The sequence below is a fragment of the Dinoponera quadriceps genome, unplaced genomic scaffold (assembly GCF_001313825.1).
Source record: "Dinoponera quadriceps isolate SergipeBrazil2010 unplaced genomic scaffold, ASM131382v1 scaffold1476, whole genome shotgun sequence".
NCBI lineage: Eukaryota > Metazoa > Arthropoda > Insecta > Hymenoptera > Formicidae > Dinoponera > Dinoponera quadriceps.
In genome coordinates this window covers 117,808-140,448 of record NW_014555863.1, presented here as the reverse complement: position 1 = coordinate 140,448, position 22,641 = coordinate 117,808, and the positions used below count along the sequence as shown (strand labels likewise).

Genomic DNA, 22,641 nt, shown 5'->3' with positions numbered 1-22,641 from the left:
TAATCGATCACGTTGCCGCATTATTCTATAATCCAAGAAAGTTCTCCGCTACAACCCTCCTCCCCCTTCCCCGTGTCTACGGTATCTTATTTCTCGCACAGCTCTCTTACGGAAGAAGGATGTAATTTATTCGACGTTATTAATTAATATGTCGCAATTAATATTGACGGCACTTCAAAATCTTGATCGGAGGCGAAATTAATAGCCGGGGGAATAATTGGTCAGGAAATGTGGTGTGTCGCAGGGGTGAGGGCATATCACCGTGATGTTACACCGAAGCGCTTCGTCGCGGCGCCGGCGAGCGTCGCCAAGCGTGGCAAATTCGAGCCAGCCGGCAGGGGCGTCTTCGACGATGAGAGGTAGACGAGCGAGCGTTGCCACCGAGAAGCCTCTCGTCCTGCCAAGCAGTCCCGGCGGAACGATGGAGAGGCAACGATCGCCAAGGGGTAGCGTAGTGCCGAATATCGCCCTCGATACCGAAAGCGACTCGCCCGACGAGGTTCGTATTTTCATCCTTGTGTCTCCGGCGACTTCGTGTAATTGCTTTGTACGGGAAGAGTCCGAAGGACCTTGCGAAATTCGCAGGTATATTCTATTTATCGGAATCGACAATGAAAGAGAGAGAGAGAAGTTTTGATAAATATAGATCCTTGAGCCGTTATACGCTTCAAGAACTATTGTCGCTTTTTAATATATGCGGAAAGTCAATTCGAAATTCATCCTGCTATGTGCATACCCGAAGCACGGATAAACGCAAATTGAGAAATTCGTTTTTTTTTTCACGCGAAAAATGGGTTTCGTGTTCGGACCGTTAGTTAAAAATCTACCTCTAATAACGATTCGAAAACAATTTGACGCTCGTAATATTTTTTCACGAGTGACTGGCAGTCGTGCAAAGCGCGAAACATTATTTCGACCAGTTGAGACTCCCAGTCAACCGGACTCAGACCGGAATATATAGCGAATTTTGTTTTCTTTTTTCTACCTTTTTCTCGTTCGCTTCGGGCTACGCAATGTTGCGCGGAATATTCAATTACTCGAGGGATATATTCGGGGGCATATGAGTGTTTGATGTCGTGTACGTTCGATATGAGCACTACGTATGTCAATCCGATAAAACCAAATACGAGCTTTTGTCACACCTTTTGCACATCGGTTTATCCGCGAAAATTTGCGATCGTGAAATTTGCACAACAGCAGACAGATTGTTATCACGTGTTATTCATTAGTGGCCGATCGACGCAGACAAGCATTTCGAAAACTATCAGTCGGCTTTGAACGCTAAAATAATTAAAATCCATTCACTTCGATCCGGCATTTCGACGTGCCTCGCAAACACATTTGCAACTTCTCACTCATATAGAGGGATACAATTTTATCCTGGCATTCATTTAACTAAATATATAACACAGAAAAATATGTGGATGTACCATACGCGCAGATGCAGATATTCCAAGCACTTTCAATCGAAGAGAAGTGAATTAGACAATGAGAAATTTAAACATTAAGAAATTATCAAATAATAACGGCCCTATTTAGATTCAACTGAATAAGAAGATTTTATTATTGGGCTTATAAGGACTTAAGCACGAGTGTCTTAGTGCGATTTTAATATTAATACATAATTAATATTAATGTTGTATGGGGGAAGATATATACATGTTTAGTCGTGTACTAAACATTCGTGAATCTTCCTTCGGTTTACCATAATAGAAATCAAAAACGTAAGTCACGTTAGGGGATTAATGGGGAACACAAATTGTTAATCTGGGAATAAATATGATCGGTTTAGCGTGAAAACGTTGATCCCTCTTGTACGACTACCGATGGAAGATTCGGACGTACATTTAGTACACAATTAAATATGTATCTTCCTACGAACAATATTAATATTAATTATATTAATGTCAAAACCACGTAAAATTAGAATGTTAATCTCTGTTCCGATGATTTCCCTGGGAAAATATCAATCTTCCTCTCTCTCTCTCTCTTTCGCTTCGCCGAGTGATTATGACTAAATAATTCAACGCAAGGCCGACGGAGCTTCATGAAATTCTCAATTTCAAGGAGCGAATGTTCCAGAATCCTGAGTCCCACGCTCCGTTGCAGGGTACATGTCGCAGGATCCTGCCGGATCCGGAGCAGTACGGTCGCAATTCCCTCGTGCCGGAGGCGAGTCGCAGCCCGCGAAATTCGCTGATACCGGACGATTACTGCAGAAGTCCACGGGGCTCGCTGGTGCCGGATCTCAGTAGGAGTCCGCGCAACAGTCTGGTACCGGACCTGGTGAGGACGCCGCGGTGCAGCCTGACGCCGGAGGTCTCGCTGAGCCCCCGGCACTCCCTGGTGCCGGACTCGGCGCTTAGCCCGAGGAACTCCCTGGTGCCGGACGTGGCCTACAACCGGAGTCCACGGAACAGCATGGTAGCTATCGGCGCCTCCAGGACGTCCCTCATGCCGGAGAACGGGAACGCGACTCTCGGCGCGAGCCGCAGCCCGAGGCACTCGCTCGTACCGGACTCGACGAGGAGTCCGCGCGGCAGCATGGCGAATTTGGACTTCGACCGTAGTCCCCGCGGCTCGATCTGCCCGGACATGCACAGGACACCCAGAGGCAGCATCACGCCCATGGAGGTCGTGGACAGGAGTCCACGCGGCTCGATAGCCTCCGAGTGCCTGAACCAGAGCCCCCGCGGCTCGATCACGGCCGACCCAAACCGATCGCCCCGGGGCTCGATAGCCGGGGATCCCAATCGCTCCCCCCGCGGGTCGATATGCCCGGAGGGCAACAGGAGTCCGCGAGGTTCGATCGTGCCGCACGGTGAGACGAATCGGTCGCCGCGCGGCAGCATAGGCGTGAACGACGCCGAGCGGCACTCGCGGGGCTCCCTCGGAGCCGTCAACGATGAAGACAGCAGGAGTCCCAGAGGTAGCATCGGACCGGACGGGATCGACAGGAGCCCCAGGGGTAGTCTGGGTGGCATGCAGGACCGAAGGATGCCGAGGAGCTTGAACCCCAGAAGAGCTTCCGCGGATCAGGGTGAGACGGCCTCCAAGTTTTCAACGCTAACGATTTGCAACGGAATTACTCGCGCCTTCCTCAAGCGAGCGAACGGGATGATCGCGACTGTCTTTGACATGTTTGGAATTTCTGCTTACTCGGTTTTGCAATCTGTTAAAAAATAGCAGAAATCGACCAGCCGACTTAACTCTTCTAGCCCGGTTTCTTCCGTATCAGGGGCCATAAATAGCCAAGAACAGATAAGAGGACTAATAAGTTCGTATCGTGGAAGATTGAAATCCAGTCGAATCTTTAAATTGCTAATTTTTTGCTATGGAAACAATTGCCGATCAATCACAGTCGAGCTGTACGCCAGCTTTTTCCACGGTGAAACAAGTAACGTAAAGGTATTGAATTTACGGGATTAGATTTCGGCAACTTGTCTCCGGTGTCGCTTAACTTTGGTACGGAAATGACCGCGAAAATGTGATCGGGTACTTGAGCGTATATCAAGACCGCAATGCCCCGTGTTCAAGCACCGAAATCCAGATGTAACCCGTTCGCGATATTACAGCATCGCGGTGAAACACAACGGGATGCACAAACGAAACGTTAGTGTCTACCTCGAGTGCGGTCGAATTGCGCCAATAATACGCCTAAATGTTGCACACGTCAATCATATATAGCGGAATTAAACGACTGTCCGTCCGTACGGTACTATTTATTTTCACTCGAACTTCGATCGGAGGAATAATCGTAACAACTGGCCGTTACAACGTCACTGAAAATCCGTAAAGTGCGTCTAGGGATGAGAAACTTGCACGAGGACCGATATAACTTTTATTACGTATAGTACATCGCATGTTTGACGTCGGTAAACATTAAAGGTAATCGATATCTTTGTTTTTCTCCGCTTGTAAAACAGCCGAGTGGGGCTATCAGATAAAAAACAATTCGCGCTGTTTTTTTATATTGAAACCGAAACGCTAGTAATATTCTAGTGAAATTTCAATAATGTTGTCACAATTCGTCTGTCAGGGAGAAAGAGAAACAAATCTCTCTTTTGTAAAAACAAATGCCATTCCACGCTGAATGTATCTGTATCTTCCCACGATAACATTAATATTAACAATCTCAATATACAAATAATACCAAAATATCCGTGCTTCGGCTTCTCATCGCCCAGTATATTCGTTCTTCGCCATTTCTCGAAGCAGTCACATTTAATTTCGTCAATATTTTTTCTTTTATATGAGATAAAAATGTCGCACCAATGGATTCGTTAACCAAATTCTACGCGACCGTTCGTTGCGTTATTCCCGCTGGTGCAGGTTGGCGCGGATCAGCTTCGAGATAACGTGTATCTCTTCTTGCGGGAGTGCAGTGGCAATTTGACGCTCATTACCACACAACTCGACGGCGGGTCTCCGGGGACACCGATTAAGTTTCGTTCGATTTTCTTGTTACCGATGCCCGGGGTATCGATAGATAATATATCTGGAAAGTGGCGGAAATTGCTTGCCGGACGACACACCGCCGCGTGCCGGTAGTGAATTCGATACTTCTCGTCGGGGCTGCGATGGACACTCGCGCCGATGGAAATAACGCGACTCACGGAAAGAGTCTCGATACCAAGCGTGGTGTTACTCGATATTCGAAACCTGGGAGACCGGCGTGAAGACTTCTCGGTCAGTTTGGTCATGCGTCGCGTGATTTTACGGTACTTTCTGACGTCTTTCGGGTAATTATCGAGTTGAAAGTCTGCAAAACGGTCTTCCGGGCGACGGACTTGAACGCGATCAGGACGAACTTTTGCGCGTTCCCTAATACCATCGAGTTGTTATCGTCGACTCGTCGAAGGTCCGCAACGTGCGGACACGTGTGTGTTAACGTAGTAACATTAAGCTCCGTGAGCCAACCTTGGCAAACGGCTTACCTTGCATACGGCTTACCGCTGTCTTACGTACTTCCGCACATATAGATGCATGTATTTCGTGGTAACAAGTTCTACTGTTAACATTCTTGCGGCGGAGCTCCCGCAAGGAGGCGGACCTTCTGTGATTTTACATTATAACGGCTTAAGCAGCTTTTTAACGCCACGACTCTCTCGGTGTCGCGGCAGCGGCGCGAAATCGGACACGACACCGCCGAGGGGAAATGAAAAGCGCTCGCCTGAGTAATAATTAACATCATGCGCGCGTTGATAAACTACGAAAGGTTATGCCCCGGTCCCGCAAATTGGCCTGATTTCGTCGAGCGTGCACGTTGATTATTAATGTCAGCGGCCACGCAGAACCGCCGTCGGTCACGAAATCGAAATACGCGTCCGATGGATATTGCTACTTAACCGCTTCGCGCGCTAATGCGAAAGAGGTCGCGTGCGCGCTCCGTGCGCGGCGAAATCAGCTGGGCGCGGCCCTCTCGCCTTTTTCTCCCCGCGGACTTTTTCACCGGGTGCGAATGGAATTACACTACGTGTAACACACGTTGCACGCGTGTGATTTCTTAATCTCGCAATCCCGTCTTCTCGTCGCGTTTCACTATTATTTCTGCGATTACAATTCCGGACGCGCGTTTCTTCGCCTCAACTCTGTTTAGAAAATAAACATTCGCTATTTCGGCGACGCACTAAATGTATAGGAATGTAATTTTGTTTGATAAATACTAAACTTGCGAGTGGTTTTCCCGGCGCGCCCATTCAAAATACAACGCTCCGGTCTCACACGATCGCCTTAAGGCGTTTCCCGTGCGATTATCCAGCCGGATGCGATGCGAGGCGAGATTGCTTGTTTACCGAATCACAGCGGGGCGGACGAAGTCGTTAAATATCGCGGCGAATCGCGCGAGGAATGTCGCGATATAATCGGCGGCGTCTCTTCTGCGGATGGGATTCGCGTCCCGTAAATTGGAAGCGCGGATTTATCGCGCGAAGCGACGCGCGCTACGCATTAGCCGCGACTCGACAGAGATATTCCCGCGGCTCGAATACGGTTTTCAGTGTTCGCGGTCCCTTTGCTGTGAGTGGAATTCACACGGGAGCACGGCGAATGTGAATTAAAACGCGCACTAACGCTATTAATTATTAGCATAGCTCTGTTTGCGTCTATCTGCCCATCGTGTGATTATTCGGCGATTCGTTCGTTGCAATTGCGCGCGTATCGAAGCGAATGATAGAATGGCGAATATTCGGCAAATATGAGGTAAACACGATCGAGGTAAATATGATCGGAGTGCGAATTCAAACGCGAAAATAAATCGGGTATTTCAATCCTTTCGATCGCGTTCGGCAAACACGTGTAAGAAAATTCCCTCGCGCAAGAAAGTAAGCCCGGTCGAACACGCATACACGAATCGTAGGAACGTGAGAAATTGTGAATCAAAGAAGAGAAAGATGGATATGTATCTCCTACCTGCATTTCTCGCGATTCTGTTCCCTACGAACGGATATGTGTCCACGTGATACCGCGCAAGGCTGCCCCGAGCTTTGAGGGACGTCCGGAGAAATTCAAATATTTGCGTTTGTCCAGGGAGCACGAGAAACCGAAGTTCCTCGCCTTATCGTCAAAGAGAAGTGAGCTCGGGAAGTGTCAGATCAGGCGGAAGCGGTGGCGCCCAGGTCAACCTAGGATACGGGACGAATGCCTGGGCCGACTCCAGGCGAGCCAGCAGCTCCGTTTCGCAGGTAACCCCCTCGCCCCCCTCTTCTCTTATTATCGGCCATTGGTATCTCGACTACGTATGTAGGGAATTTTCTTTCTCGGGCGACGCCGTTATGTCGCACGCCCCAGTTGTGTTACGAGCGTTTCGCGATACTTCGACGGAAACGGGCGACTAGGACGCGCGACCTTTATGGCGTGCACCGGATATACCCGCAGGTGACTCGAGGGTGCAATTTGTCATTTATCATTCGTCGTGGTAATTACGACGGCGACGTCGTAGCGGCCGACGACGGAGGTGACGTTTTTCACACGCAGGAAGCACACCAACTAGACTGACCTCCGCAGCTCGCGAGTTCGCCGAAGAAAAGTTGAACATTTCCGGCCCGAATACGCGGTTATTTTCGTCACGCTTTCAAGTTTGCGCAACGTAACGATATCTCGCGAACCAGAACGTCACTTAGCCAGCATGGCGGAGCAATCGACGAGTGGAGGAAGAGGAAGTTAATATTTCTTAAATGCCTCAGAATCTCACGAGGCTTCTTCTCGTAGAAGCTTCATCTTCTGAGAACGTATATGCAGAGAAAAATATTTCTTTGAATTTCAACCCGTCCAATGATTATAGTGGTTTTCGCAAACAATAAATTATTTGAAAGAAGTAACACCGTGTTAAACAGTAACACCGTAGAAAAATATTCAAGAATTTCTTTGTCTCAATGGAACAATATTTAACAAGTAAGACAAACTTGTTAACGGGTAGGTTATGAAAATTTTTCAAACTCGACTAAATAATTACAAGGTGGATCTCGTCCGAGTTGCAAGATAAGGATCAAAAACTCGCGCTACTTACGTCTCAAGCAGAAAGTAGATTTAATGCGCTCTCTGAGACTCGCTGAGATCTCAGCGGGAGTTTTGTCCCGGCAGCCGTTGCTCTTTGCCGAATGAATTTCCGCCGGGTCGAATCTCTCAATCGAGTGCAGAGCGATAGCTGCATAGAGGCGTCATTTCCCGTTTCTCTTGCTACTTTTTTTTTTCTTCTCGTCCTCCTCCCTCTACCTTTTCGCGCTTAACCTCTATGCCACGCTTATCCCCGTGAAATCTTCAAAGTAATTTCCTTCGTTACCGCTCTCAGAGACGTCGGTCTCGCGGCTCTTATCTTTTTCCTCGCGTTATACCGCGACGGGAGATTTTTTTTCTCATTTGCGAATTTTCGCCGCTAATGGCAAAGCTTACTCAGATTCAGTTATAAAACCGGAGGAGACGAGTCGAGGTGTCGCTCGGAGAGTAAGCGTGACGAAGAGAAAGTCTTCTCATCGTTCGATTGAAGAGTGTGAAATTAATAGCGCGTAAGGTCTGCGCCCAACGAAACTGCGGCATCGATGCCGTTTATTTCCCGCAGTCGATCGTTCGTTCTTGAATTAAATCGCGTAAAATACAGAGTGAGTTTTCACGCGGTGGAAAGTTTTGTACTAAAAGAATAACTTACGCGGTCTCTGAAATTGCATTCCGGGCTGGCTCTCCGATGCGGACACAGCGCGGCGATGCGATATGTTGCTGCAACGCACGCGAGGTGAAGTAACGAGTGAATAACAATACAATCGGTAGTTTCGTAACAGAGATCCTACCGCCGGCCCTTATTCCCTCATGCCTCGCACTTTGCCCTTTGCCGGAAAACTATAATGAGTCCGATAGGGCTTACTTCGCCTTGAGTCACAATCATATCTTTTTCTTTTCGTCTTATTCGCAAAACGGAACATTCGAACCATGAATGTATACAAGGTGTTCTGATGCCTTTTTCCCTGATCCTGATTTTTCTTGCCATCTCTTGATAAAAAGCGATAATAAAAATCGCTTTATCAAAAGCATGAAAATTGTCGGAAATATTCAAGCAGGAAGCATAGAATTAGTATTGACTTGTTATTGACTCGCGAGTTCAGTATCACAGCGTTTCCTTATCGTTTGTGCGAAATTTGTCTTCAAAATGGACACTTCTTCCTCGATGAACCGGTTGATATGCATCTTACTTATGAGGAAGCTAGATGTAAATGGCCGACACACTTCGAGGCAACTGTTGTAAATAATTCACTCTGGTGCCAAGTCTGAAGCCCCTGTTTGTCGGTCGAATTTTGGGGCACCCTGTACACAGAATACCCCTTTAGATCGTCGCGAAATCGAGTTGGTGCTTTCAGGAATTTTCCCTTCTTCTCTCGCAAGTCCGCTTTGCTCGAGAAATGAAGAATGTCCGATACTGTTTCGGCTGCGCGACTCCCGACGACGATGGGACGGATTTATGCGATGGAAGTGGCGCGAATTTTCGAAATTTATCGCGAGCGCTGTGCTACGTGTCCCAAGCTCACGTCTTGAGACACCAGATGGTTCCTAGACTCTAAATAATAAACGAAGCACCGCCGTTGTTCGGGTGCATAAGTTCAAGCGCGCGTTTTCGCCGGGGATGAAAGGTCGGGGATTAAAGGCGCGCTTCGCGCTGTTCGTGACAGCTGAAATTTTTCTCGCGCCGGGCTCACGCCTCGCCGCTTATTTCGCACGCAAGAAATTCCGTTTGGGATGTGTGCGCCAGCCGAGGATCTCTCGAAGGATTAATTCCGTCGGCGGCGTGAAGTGGGAATCGGCGGTGAGAAATAAGAGACGTGTCAGCAAACCGTTCGGCGATGCTGCGTTCGCGTTTTTCACGATCGTTTATCGGATCCCACGCTGTGGGGGGACGGGATGTAAATTGATCTCCGGTGTCGAATCTGCACTGCTTTCCCGAAAGGACGGCGATAACTCGCCGAAAGCGACGAGACAGATAATTAAATCGTGCCGGCAGAACTCGCTTTCTCACGCGAACCACGCAGACCTCTCCGTTCTCGCTTCTTCCTCCCTCGCGTCTCGATCGAACTTCTTCGCAAAGAACTTTCCTCACGCAGCGCGGGGATTTTATCTCCGTCGCGGGGAAAAGTTGTATCCCTTCGCGGATATTCAAGATATCTTCCAACGTCCGACATTTATAAATTTAGCCGGTGGTTTATTTTAATTTTCCGCGCATTACGTGACTGCTTAACACGGGGGTGTTCCTCGCGACATTCGAGAAAAACTCCTTTCGCTCCCTCGTTGATTGGATTATTCTGTAATCAGCGAGATGCAGGCGAAATAGTACACGGTGCAGCGTAAAGTAACGGCGCGGTGTACGATAACAAAGATAAAATAAGGCAGAAGTTGAAACGCCGCGAAACAACGTTGAGGAAGAAGTCGATTAAACGCGGAGAATCGAAGAGATCGGATTACGTAAGCTCGTGAATTCTCGGCGAAATCGGCTCGTGCGACAACGGCCGGCGTATCTCGCGTGTGCGATATTAAACGAAGTGAATGTACTAGCTGGAACAAAATCGTATTACGTATACACGAGAGAGACGGGGTCGGGGAGAAAATCTGATTCGGGGCTGTCTCGCGTGTGCTTTCAGCTTTCAGGCGACGAGTCGCGTCGGCTTTGCGCCGGCGGCGCCAAAATACCCGAAAAGGGCGACGCGGAAGCTGCGAATCTCGGCGTAGCGACTTACGGTTCGGTCGTGTTCCAACTGAAGGACGCCCATCTCGAGGCGAACGGCATCTGCGATTTTGTCTTTCGCGCACTGAGGGTCATCAGCAAGACGATGACGTTCACCATATGTCTCTCCTGTCTGTCCACTGTGCCTATCTTGATGTTCATCTTTGGTGAGTGGCGACGGCAAGAAATTTGACTTCCGAGCGGACGGGGCGAGCCGAGAAAGAACTTTGACCGATGATCAACCGCGCGGGAATAATTTAATTCGTGAAGGAAAGGTGTTCGGGGATGGTATAATGAATATTGCATAATGAGCAGCAACGGGATAAGTGGGTCGAAAGTGGTATTACCTCTCTCGGGGCAGCTCGCCGCGGGTTCGATCCGTTTTATACTTCGGCAACCGTAGCGGGATCGATACTTAGTATGCCTGTGCTTAAGAATTAACGACGGGCTTTCTCGCGAGACTCCGTGGAAAGAAAGACTCGGCCGGGGAAAGCGATATCCACTCGTTCCCGTCTACCTTTTCATCGTCACACACACAGCGCCTCTTACGGTTCAGACATAATAAAAGGAATAAGTAACGAGGAATTAAATATAGAGAGTTAGGAATAAGATATTAGGAGTAAGGTATAGCTTAAAACACAAGAGAAGGAATAGAGAATAAGATGCGAGAACGTTTTAAAACGAGATCACCGCTTCTTTCACGATTTTCTAATGAACCTCTACTATCAATATTTTTATCATTTTCCCGATAATTACCGATTGATTCAAACTAATTTCTATTTGTACATCGATAGCCATTAGAGACGCCATTCAGAGAACTAAACTTTGGTTCTCATAAGCAAAATATTTGTTTACTCATATCCAAACAAGAATTTTGTTTAAGTCAACTAAAGGGGTTTCCCAATGTAACGTTCCTGAAGGTTAACGTGTTCTTACATTGTTTTATGCGCGTGAAGAGGCAAGGGAATCAATTCTCTTGAACACTCTTGAGGAAAACTTAAGAAGGATGGAGTAATTGAATGAGATGATTCTGTAGCTTCCTGCGCGTTTCAATCAATTTCGCGCAACCCTCTGACGTCTCTCGAGACGCGAATTTTCTTTTATTATGCATCTCTCGGTTGTGTGCGCTAAAGAGTTTTCTTCATCATCAAGAGGATACCTTCAAGAGGATACCTTCACGCATCACGAGAATTATTTTAGATATCAGAGAAAAATTTAACACGCGGTATTATATCAGTAATACGGCGTAAGACTCTTTCTCTCCCTTCAGCCGGTCTCCGAGCTGAGTTCAGATTAAAGGAACGGAGCCTGATAGCGGAAGACGATTCCCCGAGGTATTTCACGTCGAGGACGCGCCGATTGCTGTAGGAGATAAGGTCCTTTTATCAATGTCCTTCTGGCGAAAGTATATCTCGTGCGACCCTCCCTGATATAAACCTGTGCGTGGAATTTTCTCCGGGCAAATAAGTCGTTGAAATTTTTCGTCACGTAGAAGGATAACGGAGGATAACCCCGCGGAGACTGTTAGCTGACAAATTCTAATATTCCCGATCCTCCAATCAATCGTTCTCGGTCGCAGTAATCGACGAAGCGCCATTTTAATAATTCAGTTGTAAATCATCAAAAGCCCGTAGCTTTGTTATTTTGCATCGGTAAATTTTTAAACGTTCCTACATAATGGTATTTCTACTCCGGTACAATTACAGCCTTACATTTTAATAATTAAATCCAGCCTCGTGATAAATCTGAATGCACGCGGCTTATTATATTCATATCATTTAATCTCGAAACTCCACGTGTGATTTATCAATGCGAGCCCTCACGCACGAAGAAAATAATAACAACACGTACAGTGCGATTATAATGCTTCAGGCTGCGGAGAAGTGCGTTTCCCGTTTATCAGGGCTTGCAGTTAATAGTAGTAAAGTCTGAAATTACGCGAAATATACAACGTCATCATTTCTGAGCTAATTAATGTTACCGGGGTTACGACACACGCGAAACGCTAGCGTGCTGGGCTTACGGCATGCGAGTATACTTAATTTCTCGGGCATAGCCGTTTACTCGCGAGGGAGGAGAGGAGGCACAGACGTTCAAGCTGATTTATTACCGGGCCTGGTGCATTCACCTTCCGGCGAAGTCCGTCCGATAAGAACGTGCAATCGATAATAACGGATTAGGTGAACCGCGAAAGTGGCCGCGGGTTGCCGATTCCGAATGCTACTTAGGTCTTTCGTAAATCACGGCACGGAAGCGCGATCGAAGGGTTCGCGGATAGCAACGTGCGCCGTAAAAATTGGGTGATGCGCTTAAAGCCCGGACTGGCTTCAGAAGCGGGTAACGCCTATCGAATTTTCAAGGATTTAGCGCGGTGTTAACAAAGTCGCCTCGTGTGCAAAGGGAAGAAAGGAAGTGGATTAAGAGAACTCTAATGGAAGAAGAAAGGTAAAGCCGATCGGTTAGATATTTTTAGCAGGATTTGATCCGATCAAGCAGGCACCGATTCGCGCTCGATTCCGCGATGACGCACGGAAGAAAGGAATTAATTTCTACAGCTTAAAAGCTATCTCCCACGGCTGAAAACTAGCGTCCGCAGATAAAAATTAGCTGTCTATGTAATACCACTGAAATTCAATTAATTTAGCTAATTTCTTTGTCCCTGTGCCTGGTTCTTATCTTCCACAGAAAGTTAAAAACTAGGTCTGGCAATTAAATTTCAATTGCGTTACACGGACAGCTAATCCCTTTCTTCCGTGCGATCGTGAGTGCGTTCCAAGTTGCTCGTAAGTCGCATCAGAAGGTCGAGATCTAATGAGGATGTCTACGTCGAAATTTAAATAAACGTAGGCGCGCTTCTTATCGTTTTGTCGTGATATCGTGATATCTGCGAAACGATCGCGCGGATAACGCTCATAATGACTGTATTAAATTCATCTTTTGTATTAGTCACAGCGAACGTCGCGAAATAAATTCTCCGAGAAAGATCGTCCGAGATTATGTCGCGGGAAATGAATAGTTCGCACATACAGAAGATGCGAAACGTGCATAACAACGAAGTGTACGTTGCTCAAGTGTAGCGGGAGAACCTTTGGATATTTGCATGTATGTTAGCCTAAGTTGGGCGTCAAACCAGGACGTGATACACAGGATGGATGTCGGGCGTTCGCAATTAATGCTAAATTATTCCTCGTCGACGTTGCAAAAAGAAGTGCATGATAATGACGCACGTCAATATATGCGCTACGTTCCAAATAGATGGGCGAGAATATCAGCCGCGGGCCGTGTCTTTTTCTTTCCTCTCCGACGAGAATAATAATGAGTACACAGTATTAAGCAAACCATCGAGTCACGGATTACGGCTGTACGGTGCTACGAGATTACGTAAACGACACATTCGATCGCGTAGAAGAAATACGTCGCGATAAAAAAGATTCTACCGACGGGGAAGATTCCGGCGGAAGAGCTGGGACAGAGGTGGAAGTCATAATATTATTGATTTTTCGCATTGCGCACACGTCATGCGTTAAAGATCAAATGTATCCGATTGTGCCCGAGCGGAAGCAATTCAGCTTAAACATAACCGTGAAAAAAGAATAGATTATATATAAAATCAATTATAGGGGATGTGTGTCTACATGATCGTTTTTAATGTCTCGTAATGCGAACGGATGTTGGGCGTGACGAAAAACGCACGTTTAATTTTGCGCTTACAGGTGTGCAATTCATCAAAGAGTGCCCGATAGAGCCATACATTCCCGTGTATATGCTGATCGGTGGAGTTTTAGGCGCCGTGCGTATGTTCTGGGCGCTCTATTCGCAGATACGCTCGCGGAGACCGGAGGTCTTGTCCGTTCCCGCTACCAGACCGCACGTCTCGCCCATGAAATTACTCTCCATAGCTTTATCGTGCTTCCTGGTCGGATGGTTCGCGTTAGGTAAGCAAGAAATTTTGTACGGAATTGTATCGCGGCTGCATTTTACTACGTACGAACGGTCGTCGAACTTTCCGAGCGGCAAAGCCACAGAGGATTTATTCATATTATATATATATACACGCACACACACATGCACACGAGTTCAAAGCCATATTACGAAACATGTACTTCATAATACTCGGTCCCATGATTCCATAATAACTTGATGCGAGCACGAATAAATTTATGAAGAAGATCATTATTATTAACCATAGAGGAAAGGAAATTTCGAGCAAAATATACAATGAAATTAGTAACCGCCATTTTCCAATTTAATATCCGGGTAATTAAATCAGTTGGTTTTCATTTACTACTCGTTTCATGTTCCAGAATTTTTAATTTTCTTAATTAAACGATTGACTGACTAAATACGTTTTAAATTAATTAATTAAAGTTCTTCATTTAATTTGAATCTTCATTTAATTTAATCTAATTAAAAGGTTTGCAAAGTAATTTTCTCGCTTAATCGTTAATATAAAGTCATTAATTTTTTGGATACATTATAATTGTTTTAAATCACAAAGAATTACCCGCTATATCGTTCAACTAAAATTCGCAACTCGATAAAAATGACCGGTGACACACCGTACGACTCAGAGATCTTTTATTTTCGCGCAAAACGACGAAGCGGCGCACAAAGCGGCATGCCGCGTTATGAGTTGCATCATTATGTTGTTCCACAAATATTGCAGCGTGAATTGTGTTTAACCTCCCTCCATGCCGATCTTAATTGCGCGATGCTCTCTGCGCCTCGCGACGTTATTCTTACGAGCGGATCCTTTTTGTTCACATTACGACGGCGAAAATATCGGTCGAGTGGCATCCTTTGTTTATATTTGCACTTTGCACGGGTGGTTTTAATGGCAGGTTCTATCTTTAGTGAGGAATGGATCGATGCCGAGATATTTCAGAGGTGCGTTCTCGCCGCACTGTCACTTTAATCGGGCCGGCGCATTTATTTTCGTTTTTGTTCACATAAATGATCGATCCTTTTTTTCGCGTAGCGCGCTTCCTGCTAATTCGGGATCACGTGAAATGGCAAAGAACGAGCGAGGCGCCGCTCGTACGGATCTCGGGGTTTGCAACACGCCAATTCGTGTGCGAGAAGAAACTCCTCCCCGATTGGGAAAAAATTCCGCCGTAACGGCGATTAAGCTGTTCGTGACCGAGCATCGCCGCCGCGATATTTACCATTCGAGCGCGCCAGTTTGCGAGTGTCGTACGGCGAAACGCGACAGTTCGTTGGTCGGCACGTAATTGCAGACTGCTTAATCTCGAGCACCTGATATATGTATGTCACGTAACGGCGAGGTCGTTAGCACTTCGAAAGTTTTTGGGTCGAACACAGCAGAAGTACGGTTCTCTCCGGTGGTGCGAGGAAAGACGGGCGAAGCGCGAACGAGATAAACTTTTTGGACGTAATCCAAAAGAGCTGTAATTTTCAGTGCGGACGAGAAAGTTAAGTCGACAAATTCGGCAATATTCTGCAAGTTATACTCTTGTTTCTGAAACGGTGTCTACAATGAGAATTTAAAACGTAAAACTCAAGCTTTAAGTCCTAAGCTGTAAGGAATCGATCGGTTGATCATAGTCGAATGTGAGAAGAATAATCGTGATTGTTGTGATTGGTCGATTTCTCAATAGCTTAAGTCTCAGGCCTTAAATTCTCATGGTAGACGCCGCTCTACCCCCTCCCCCCCCCNCCCCCCCCGTGCATTAAGTAGAACATTGATCTGTACGTCGTCGTCGCATCTCGTCTTTCTTCCCCTTTGTGTTCCAGGACATTATTGGATACTGCACATAAAGTGGCCGGAATACGAATTTTCGTTGTACGCGCCCAACAAGTGGTGTCACAAGACGCTTTATATTTTTTCCTTGGTTCACCTGTGCGTAGTGTACGCGGTTTTGTTAGTGATACTGTTGGTCGCGGTCGGCCTGGCTTTCTGCAGAATTCTGGAATGCCCCTTACCAGAAAGGTAAGTCGATGATCTGGCGCTCCGCTCACGGGGATACACCCGATACACCGGATTTCTCCTCTCTCGGATTTCATTTCTAACAGTCAGTTGCATGAAATCAATTGTATCGATCGGTTGCACGGATTACAAGCCTGATAACGCTGCAAGCTCATTCGGGCGAGGATGTCTAAAAGTTTGTCTTCTTACAAATTGCAGATATAGAAAGCGACAGTTCCAATCGAGGCTAGTTTTCCTAAAAATTTTCAAGATAGGGGAATAATAGTTCGCGACGTCGCGCGAATTTCCTCCGGCAAGTGCGAGCGCGGGTCATAATGAAAAGTAACGCGCGATGTTGACCTAGTTCCCCCTCCCCCCCGCCCCTCCTGTAGAAATTGACGATGGGGAACCCTTTTACGGACGAACGAGCCCGACGAATGAAAAATATTTCGGCGCGTCGCCGCGTTTCAATCCTGCGTATATTTAAACACTCACTCGCTACGTTTGGAGAGCTGAGTAGCGGGCGCGCGTATGACGTACCGTGTAAACGCGCCGCACCGTATCATATTTCTATCATCGGCGAAATGTGAAAACCGGGCCCCGACTCGACGCCCGTTGCTGCGTGCTCAACATGATATAACGAGATGATTAATCAATATTTGGCGGCGATCACGAAGGGACACGCACGTGGAAAGCCTCTGTAAAAATTCTCCTCTACCGTACTCGCGACTCGGCCGTTTATGCACAGGACGCACGGAGAGACGCCCGAAGTAGGAAAAAGAACAGAACGTTTCTCGGGACCCACGTTCGTGTCGACTTTTTTCCTTATTTTCGATATCACCGTACGCTACCAAAGTGCACACTTTAAAGCTGGGGAATGTATATCTTCCGTTCGAGGAAGACTCGTCGGAATCGTATTTGTCTAGCCGTTGCTAACGAAAATTGTGGCTCTCCGACCGGTGCAATTACGGCGACACTCTTCTATCAATCTATGTAATGCGTCGAAATTGAGAAAAAGACAAAAAAGTAAACCGCAGTAAGATAAACGTTTTATGTAAGTCAACGAATCTCTTTCTCTCTTTGTCTCTCTGTCTCACTGTCTCTCTCTCTCTCTCTCTCTCTCTTTCTCTCTTTTTCTCTCTGTCTGCGGTCGATAAGAGCACACTCACGCTCCAAAGCGCGCCCGTTCTGCTCGACTTTCAGATACAAATAACCACGGCGATCTGTTCGTCAGAATAAAATCCGCGAGAAGAAGAAGAAGAAGTCGGCGATGAGCACTAGGGACGGTGGCTGGCGTTTAGACAGACGCAAGGTCCTGGAGGACCTGCAGGAGGAGGAGGACGACGACGACTACGAGCGGAGCGGCGATGCCGATCCGGACGACGGCGGTAACAAGATTGTCCAGGAGGTGAAGTTCAGCAGCAAAGTGCAGTTTCGCGCGCCGGATATCATCGAGCTGTGACGAGTAAGCGACCAGGACGCGGGGGAGACGGGAAGGACGCCCCGCTGTCGGCGTCCCGGAAGGACGCGAAGGGTCGGTCGTCCCGGCGGGGGCAATTCGTAATCTCGAAAAGTTTCCCGCGATAACGAGAACACTAGCCGCGGGGGCGAGGTCTGGAGGAGGAGGAGGAGGGGAGGGCTGTAGCGAGATTGTAGCGGAAGGATGGATAATGAGGTCGCGAGAAGAAAGGGCGCCGCGGGAGGCGGCGATGACGGTGTCTCTTTTTCACGAGGTTTAATCGAGGTCTCGACCTCGACACGCGCGCCTTACGCGACGGAAAGTCCGGAAAGGTCCTCTCGGAGGGACTCGATCGACGAGGATCGGCATTGGCTCGACCACTGAGTCGCGTGTAATCGTGCCTCGATTGATTTGTTCCCGGTAATTCGCGGAGCACGTGGAGCTTTTAGCGGTGACGTTGAAGAGACACTAAGCGCGCGCCGTGAGAATCGATAATTCCGAAGCGGAAACAGCGCGATATTGTTGAAATAGGAATTAAAACGTCGATATCAATTTGTCACCGTTGTCCTCGATTATGAGAGACCGAGAGACGCACACGCGCTCGTGCGTTTAAATTTGGCATGAGAGAAGCTGGTATCATCTTGCGACGAAAAACGAGCAACAAGAGAGAGAGAGAGAGAGAGAAAGAGACTAAGAGGGAGGAGAACGGTGGATTCGACCAGATTCTCAACGTGTGGCGAGAGAAATCCGCCTAACAGCAGCGACGAGGGAAAACAGAGTAAGAGGCCTATCGGTGGAGGTAGATTCATCGAAGAAGACTCGTTCGTAAGAACGACTGGCTGGAGAGCGTGTCCTGAAACAGAAGAATATTTCCCGAGGAATTTCGTCCCCGGGGCGCCGTCCCGTGCTCTTCGCCGTTCGATACGAGTCGCGTGCACCGGTTGTGTACGGCACGACGGAGAAATCGATACGAGACCTCCTGCACGAGGCACTTATATCAGAACGAGGATTTCCGATAACGAGAACCTTCGATCCGGCGCTGATAGCGCTCCTCCCTCCCTCCCTCCCTCTCTCTCTCTCTATTTCTCTTTTACGCACAAATTAAATGGTGGAAATTGGATTTTAAGGCACGCGATAGGAGCCTAATCGAATTAGGCGTCGCCGAGTGAGCGATGTATTCTTCTTCTCCTGTGAAATGTTCGCCACGAGGAAGCCGCTCCAAGTCGCATCAATGTCGATTCCGCGCGATTAATTGTCGGGCATTCTCGCAGTCATCGATCTTCCGATTCCCTTAATTCGCCCCGACTACGGAGAGACCCTGCGTGTGCTTCTTCCTCGCCTCCAACATCGAGCTTCCAGCAGGGAAATGATTTAAATAGAGAAGAAAACGAAGAGGAAGAAAGGGAAGGGAGAGAGATGTTTGAGGGAACTTAAAGGAACTCGCACGTTCCTTTTCCGTTCCGCGTCGTATGTAATACTCCGGGAAATCGACACTTCTGAAGAGAATTATCCCGTCCGACAGTCGGGGCTCGAAGCTCAGGTTCCATTATTTCCCACACACACAGATTCGCCCCTGCGGGAAATGTGTCGCGTAACAAGCTAGACCCGCCGTCGAAAAGCCGGCGAAGAAGTCGACGGGTAAAATTCGCGAGCCCGGCGGCCGCGATTTTACCGCGGTGTAATGTCTGCCGCGAAGTTGCGGCTCACCCGAGCGCAAAGAACTCGACAACGCGGGATTTCGAGTTACTTACTTGGAAAGTGGAGGAGCGAAGAATCGTACGGAGGGCGAGAAACACGAGGGAAGGAACTGAACAAGCGAAGTATCGACTTATCGAGCGACGACGACGACATGTTCCTGCGGGCCGATCCGGCGCGCAAATCCGCTTCATCGAATCAAGCCTGGCGGAATAGTTTACAGTGAACGGCAACTGCGTTTCTCCGTTCGCTACAGTGACGGAAGTGATATTTCGGGATTTTTGTCCCGGTTATTCAATGCTCTCCCCGCCGCGCGAGGCCGATACTCGTCCGAGCGCGAGAAATCGCCAGAGATATGGAATTTAACGCGCCCGCTCGCGCGAAAATACAGCTGCAAATCGTCGTCGCGTCTGTCAGAGTTTCGGTTCTCTCTCTCGTTATCTCTCGATAGTGTTGGGCGACGGCTGAAGGTAAGTGGAACTGATTAAGGGCGCTTCAGTACAGGGTGGGACGTATAGAGCGGAGGAGACGCGGTTAATCAGCTTTCCCGTTAGTCCTCCCTCGTGTTTCGGCCGATTTTCCGTTAAAAATGACAGAAGTGCCGATTTTCGAGGTAAACTTCGCGCGTTTCCTTCTTTCTCCGCGAAGATATGATAATTCAAGTGATGATAGAGACGTTCTGTCCGTCTTCACCTTCCGTGCACGAGAACGTATAAATTCGTCACGTGACTGTTCTCTCCCCTTTATTCGTTCCACCCCGCTATTCGAATTCAAGCTGCTTCACAGCCTTTACCTAAGATCAAGTCCGACGAAGTGACATGTGGAAATGAGGAAAGGGTCGCGTCGACTCCCAAAGGGAACCGAACGCACGTCGTAGCGCGAATTATTTACCAGTTTTTATTCGCCGACATGATCGAATAGCTTCGTGTGAAACTGTTTAAGCGTCGCGAGGTGTGTCGAAATGCGGATATTGGATTGTAAATGGATTTCGTACATCTCGCTCTCTTTTCCCTCCCACGCATACAGGCACACACATTCGAGTATTGACACTCCAGCAATTTTATTTTTACAAATAATTTGCGCAAATATTTTTTTGCGAAACGTTTTCGCTACGGTCGAGTGCGATGCTGCTCTGGGATTATTGCCGTTTTCGTCTCGCTTTTCGAATTCTATGGAGTAACAATTTAAACAGTACAACTGGCGCCCAATACCGCACAATTCTCGGGAGAATATCGCAATTAGCAGGGTGGAAAGTTAACGAAGCAATCGATGATACGTTTTTAATGTTCTAGCTGGTTTCATCGCGACTCGATGCTCTCAAAAGTAAGTCTTCTCTCGATATTCGATATTTAAATGTTACTTTCTGGAAGGAAAACATGTTTCCCGATCGCCCGTAAACTAAAGAGAGCAGTGAGATCTCTCGCGGCAAAGACAACTCGCTGTCGAACGGGACGAGATGTATCGATCACGCTGACTTCATAAGAAGGACGAAGGCGGCAGAGGTGAATCGGCTCGAATTTAAGAACCTTTGTCTCGGATGTGAGATGTAGCGATAAGGCGGCCAGAAGGGTTAGTAGAGCTGCTGAAATGGTACGAAAGTAGGTCGGGGCGGGCAGGTTCTCGAGTAAAAATCCGATTCACCTCGCGAAAGCTCTTTTGTCGCGTCCTCTAGCGCCTACATCCTTCCCGAACGTTCGAAAATTCCAATGTCACAGAAATTGTCAACCAGCTGCACATGAATCGATCTCGAATACACGCATGCACGCGCGCACACACACACACACACACACATATCCATGCGCCCTAATCGTTGTCCTAATCGTAAAAAATTTTGAATCTAAGAAATTTAACGCACGGAGTACCGCAAATAAGAAAAAAGAATTCGGAGATTTACGCTGCTTCTAAAATTATGAATTTTACCTCGGCACGTCCGCTTAAAATCTACAGTTTTGAACAGTGCAGTAAACATCTCTAAATGTGGGAACTTTGTAATTGAGCTGACAGCTTGCAACGTTTCGTAGATATACCATGTGATGCGCGTTATGTACGCTGTCTCGAGCATCCTGCGCCGCGGTCACGATTCCGGCGTTGTCCTTTTGCGATTACGACGCGGCCTCGATATCCCGTCGTGCGACATGTGTCGAAGAAGAGAAGAGAGAAAAAAATATATAGGACGGAGGGAGGAGGGAAACAATGTGTCAATTAAATCAGCACATAAGCAAGCTTCGTTCCAAGTAAAGTGCGAGCCCCGCGAAGGCTGATCTCGCGTATACACGAATACCAGGCACAGCGACTCTAGATACGTCAGGACCAAACGTTACAATGCACATTGTAATAGTAGTATGACCAAAAACAGACCTCCGTCGTTAACGGGAAACTGTCTCGTCGCGAATGCGCGAGTTTCTTAAAAACATCATAACGTCGCGGAGATGGAGAAGGCGCGCGTTTCAGGGCGCGTTCGCGAACCCGCGCGTGTTGTCGAATATTGTAAATTCTTGCGCGATTTTTGCCGATCGAGCTCGGTGATTTGTATCGTTATTTTCGCGCGAAAAGTAGGGCAAGAGCTTGAGCCGCATACCTTAACGATGATTTAATGCACAAATATTCGTTCTTTATGTATCTACAACCACTATACCGGGTCCCACGAGCGAACGCTTTCTGAATAGGTGGCGGAAGCAATGAGCATTTATTCGTATGACGTGCGCGTGTAAATATATATATATATAAATATATACATAAATATATACATATTCATTCGATAATAACAGTAACCTCTGATTGAGAAAGAAATAAAAAGACGAAATCTCTGACCAAAAGCAGCGATAGGCGACTTATGGGAATTCGAGCGTTTCACCGGCCGTTAATTTCGCTTCAGGTATATATAGGTCCTTGTGTTTTGCACCTGCGACTGGTTCGAAAACGGGTCCATACTTTATCGTCTATGCGAGTAATAAATACGATGATTGTGTCAGTAATTAAGGCTGTAGCTCTCGCGTCAGCGTATACGTGTGTGTGTGTGTGTGTGTGTATGTGTGTGTGTGCGTGTGTATGTAACGTTAAAATAAATCTCCGCTGGGAACGCGCCTTCCACGATATTTCCATCCCGTCATTTATTCGTTTACCATTATTTCAACGAGTGAAAATTCTGTTCGATTTCCAATCGTGCGAACAATCGAGCGAACGAGCATGCGGCTTTTTATCTTTCAGTTCCTCATACGGACATTTAATTTATGCGCAAAATAAAGTACGTGAAATTAGTGAAATGGGTCTCGGAAATGTAAAATAATAAATTCGATAACATACCGTGCGTTGTGTACGTGGCAAAAATTGATGCGAGTAACACTGATTAATGTCGAACGC

The 22,641-nt window shown here is 47.3% G+C and overlaps 1 protein-coding gene across 1 annotated transcript; it reads left to right on the top strand.

The window, feature by feature from the left end:
* Positions 1 to 265: 265 nt before the first annotated feature.
* Positions 266 to 16,433, top strand: LOC106745594. The gene is made up of 7 exons (XM_014621320.1): positions 266 to 499; positions 2,110 to 3,040; positions 6,529 to 6,683; positions 10,119 to 10,368; positions 13,915 to 14,136; positions 15,956 to 16,151; positions 16,347 to 16,433. Exons 1-7 carry the CDS (start codon positions 266 to 268, stop codon positions 16,408 to 16,410), a joined length of 2,052 nt encoding a protein of 683 aa, XP_014476806.1. The 3' UTR covers positions 16,411 to 16,433.
* The last annotated feature ends 6,208 nt before the right edge of the window (positions 16,434 to 22,641 follow it).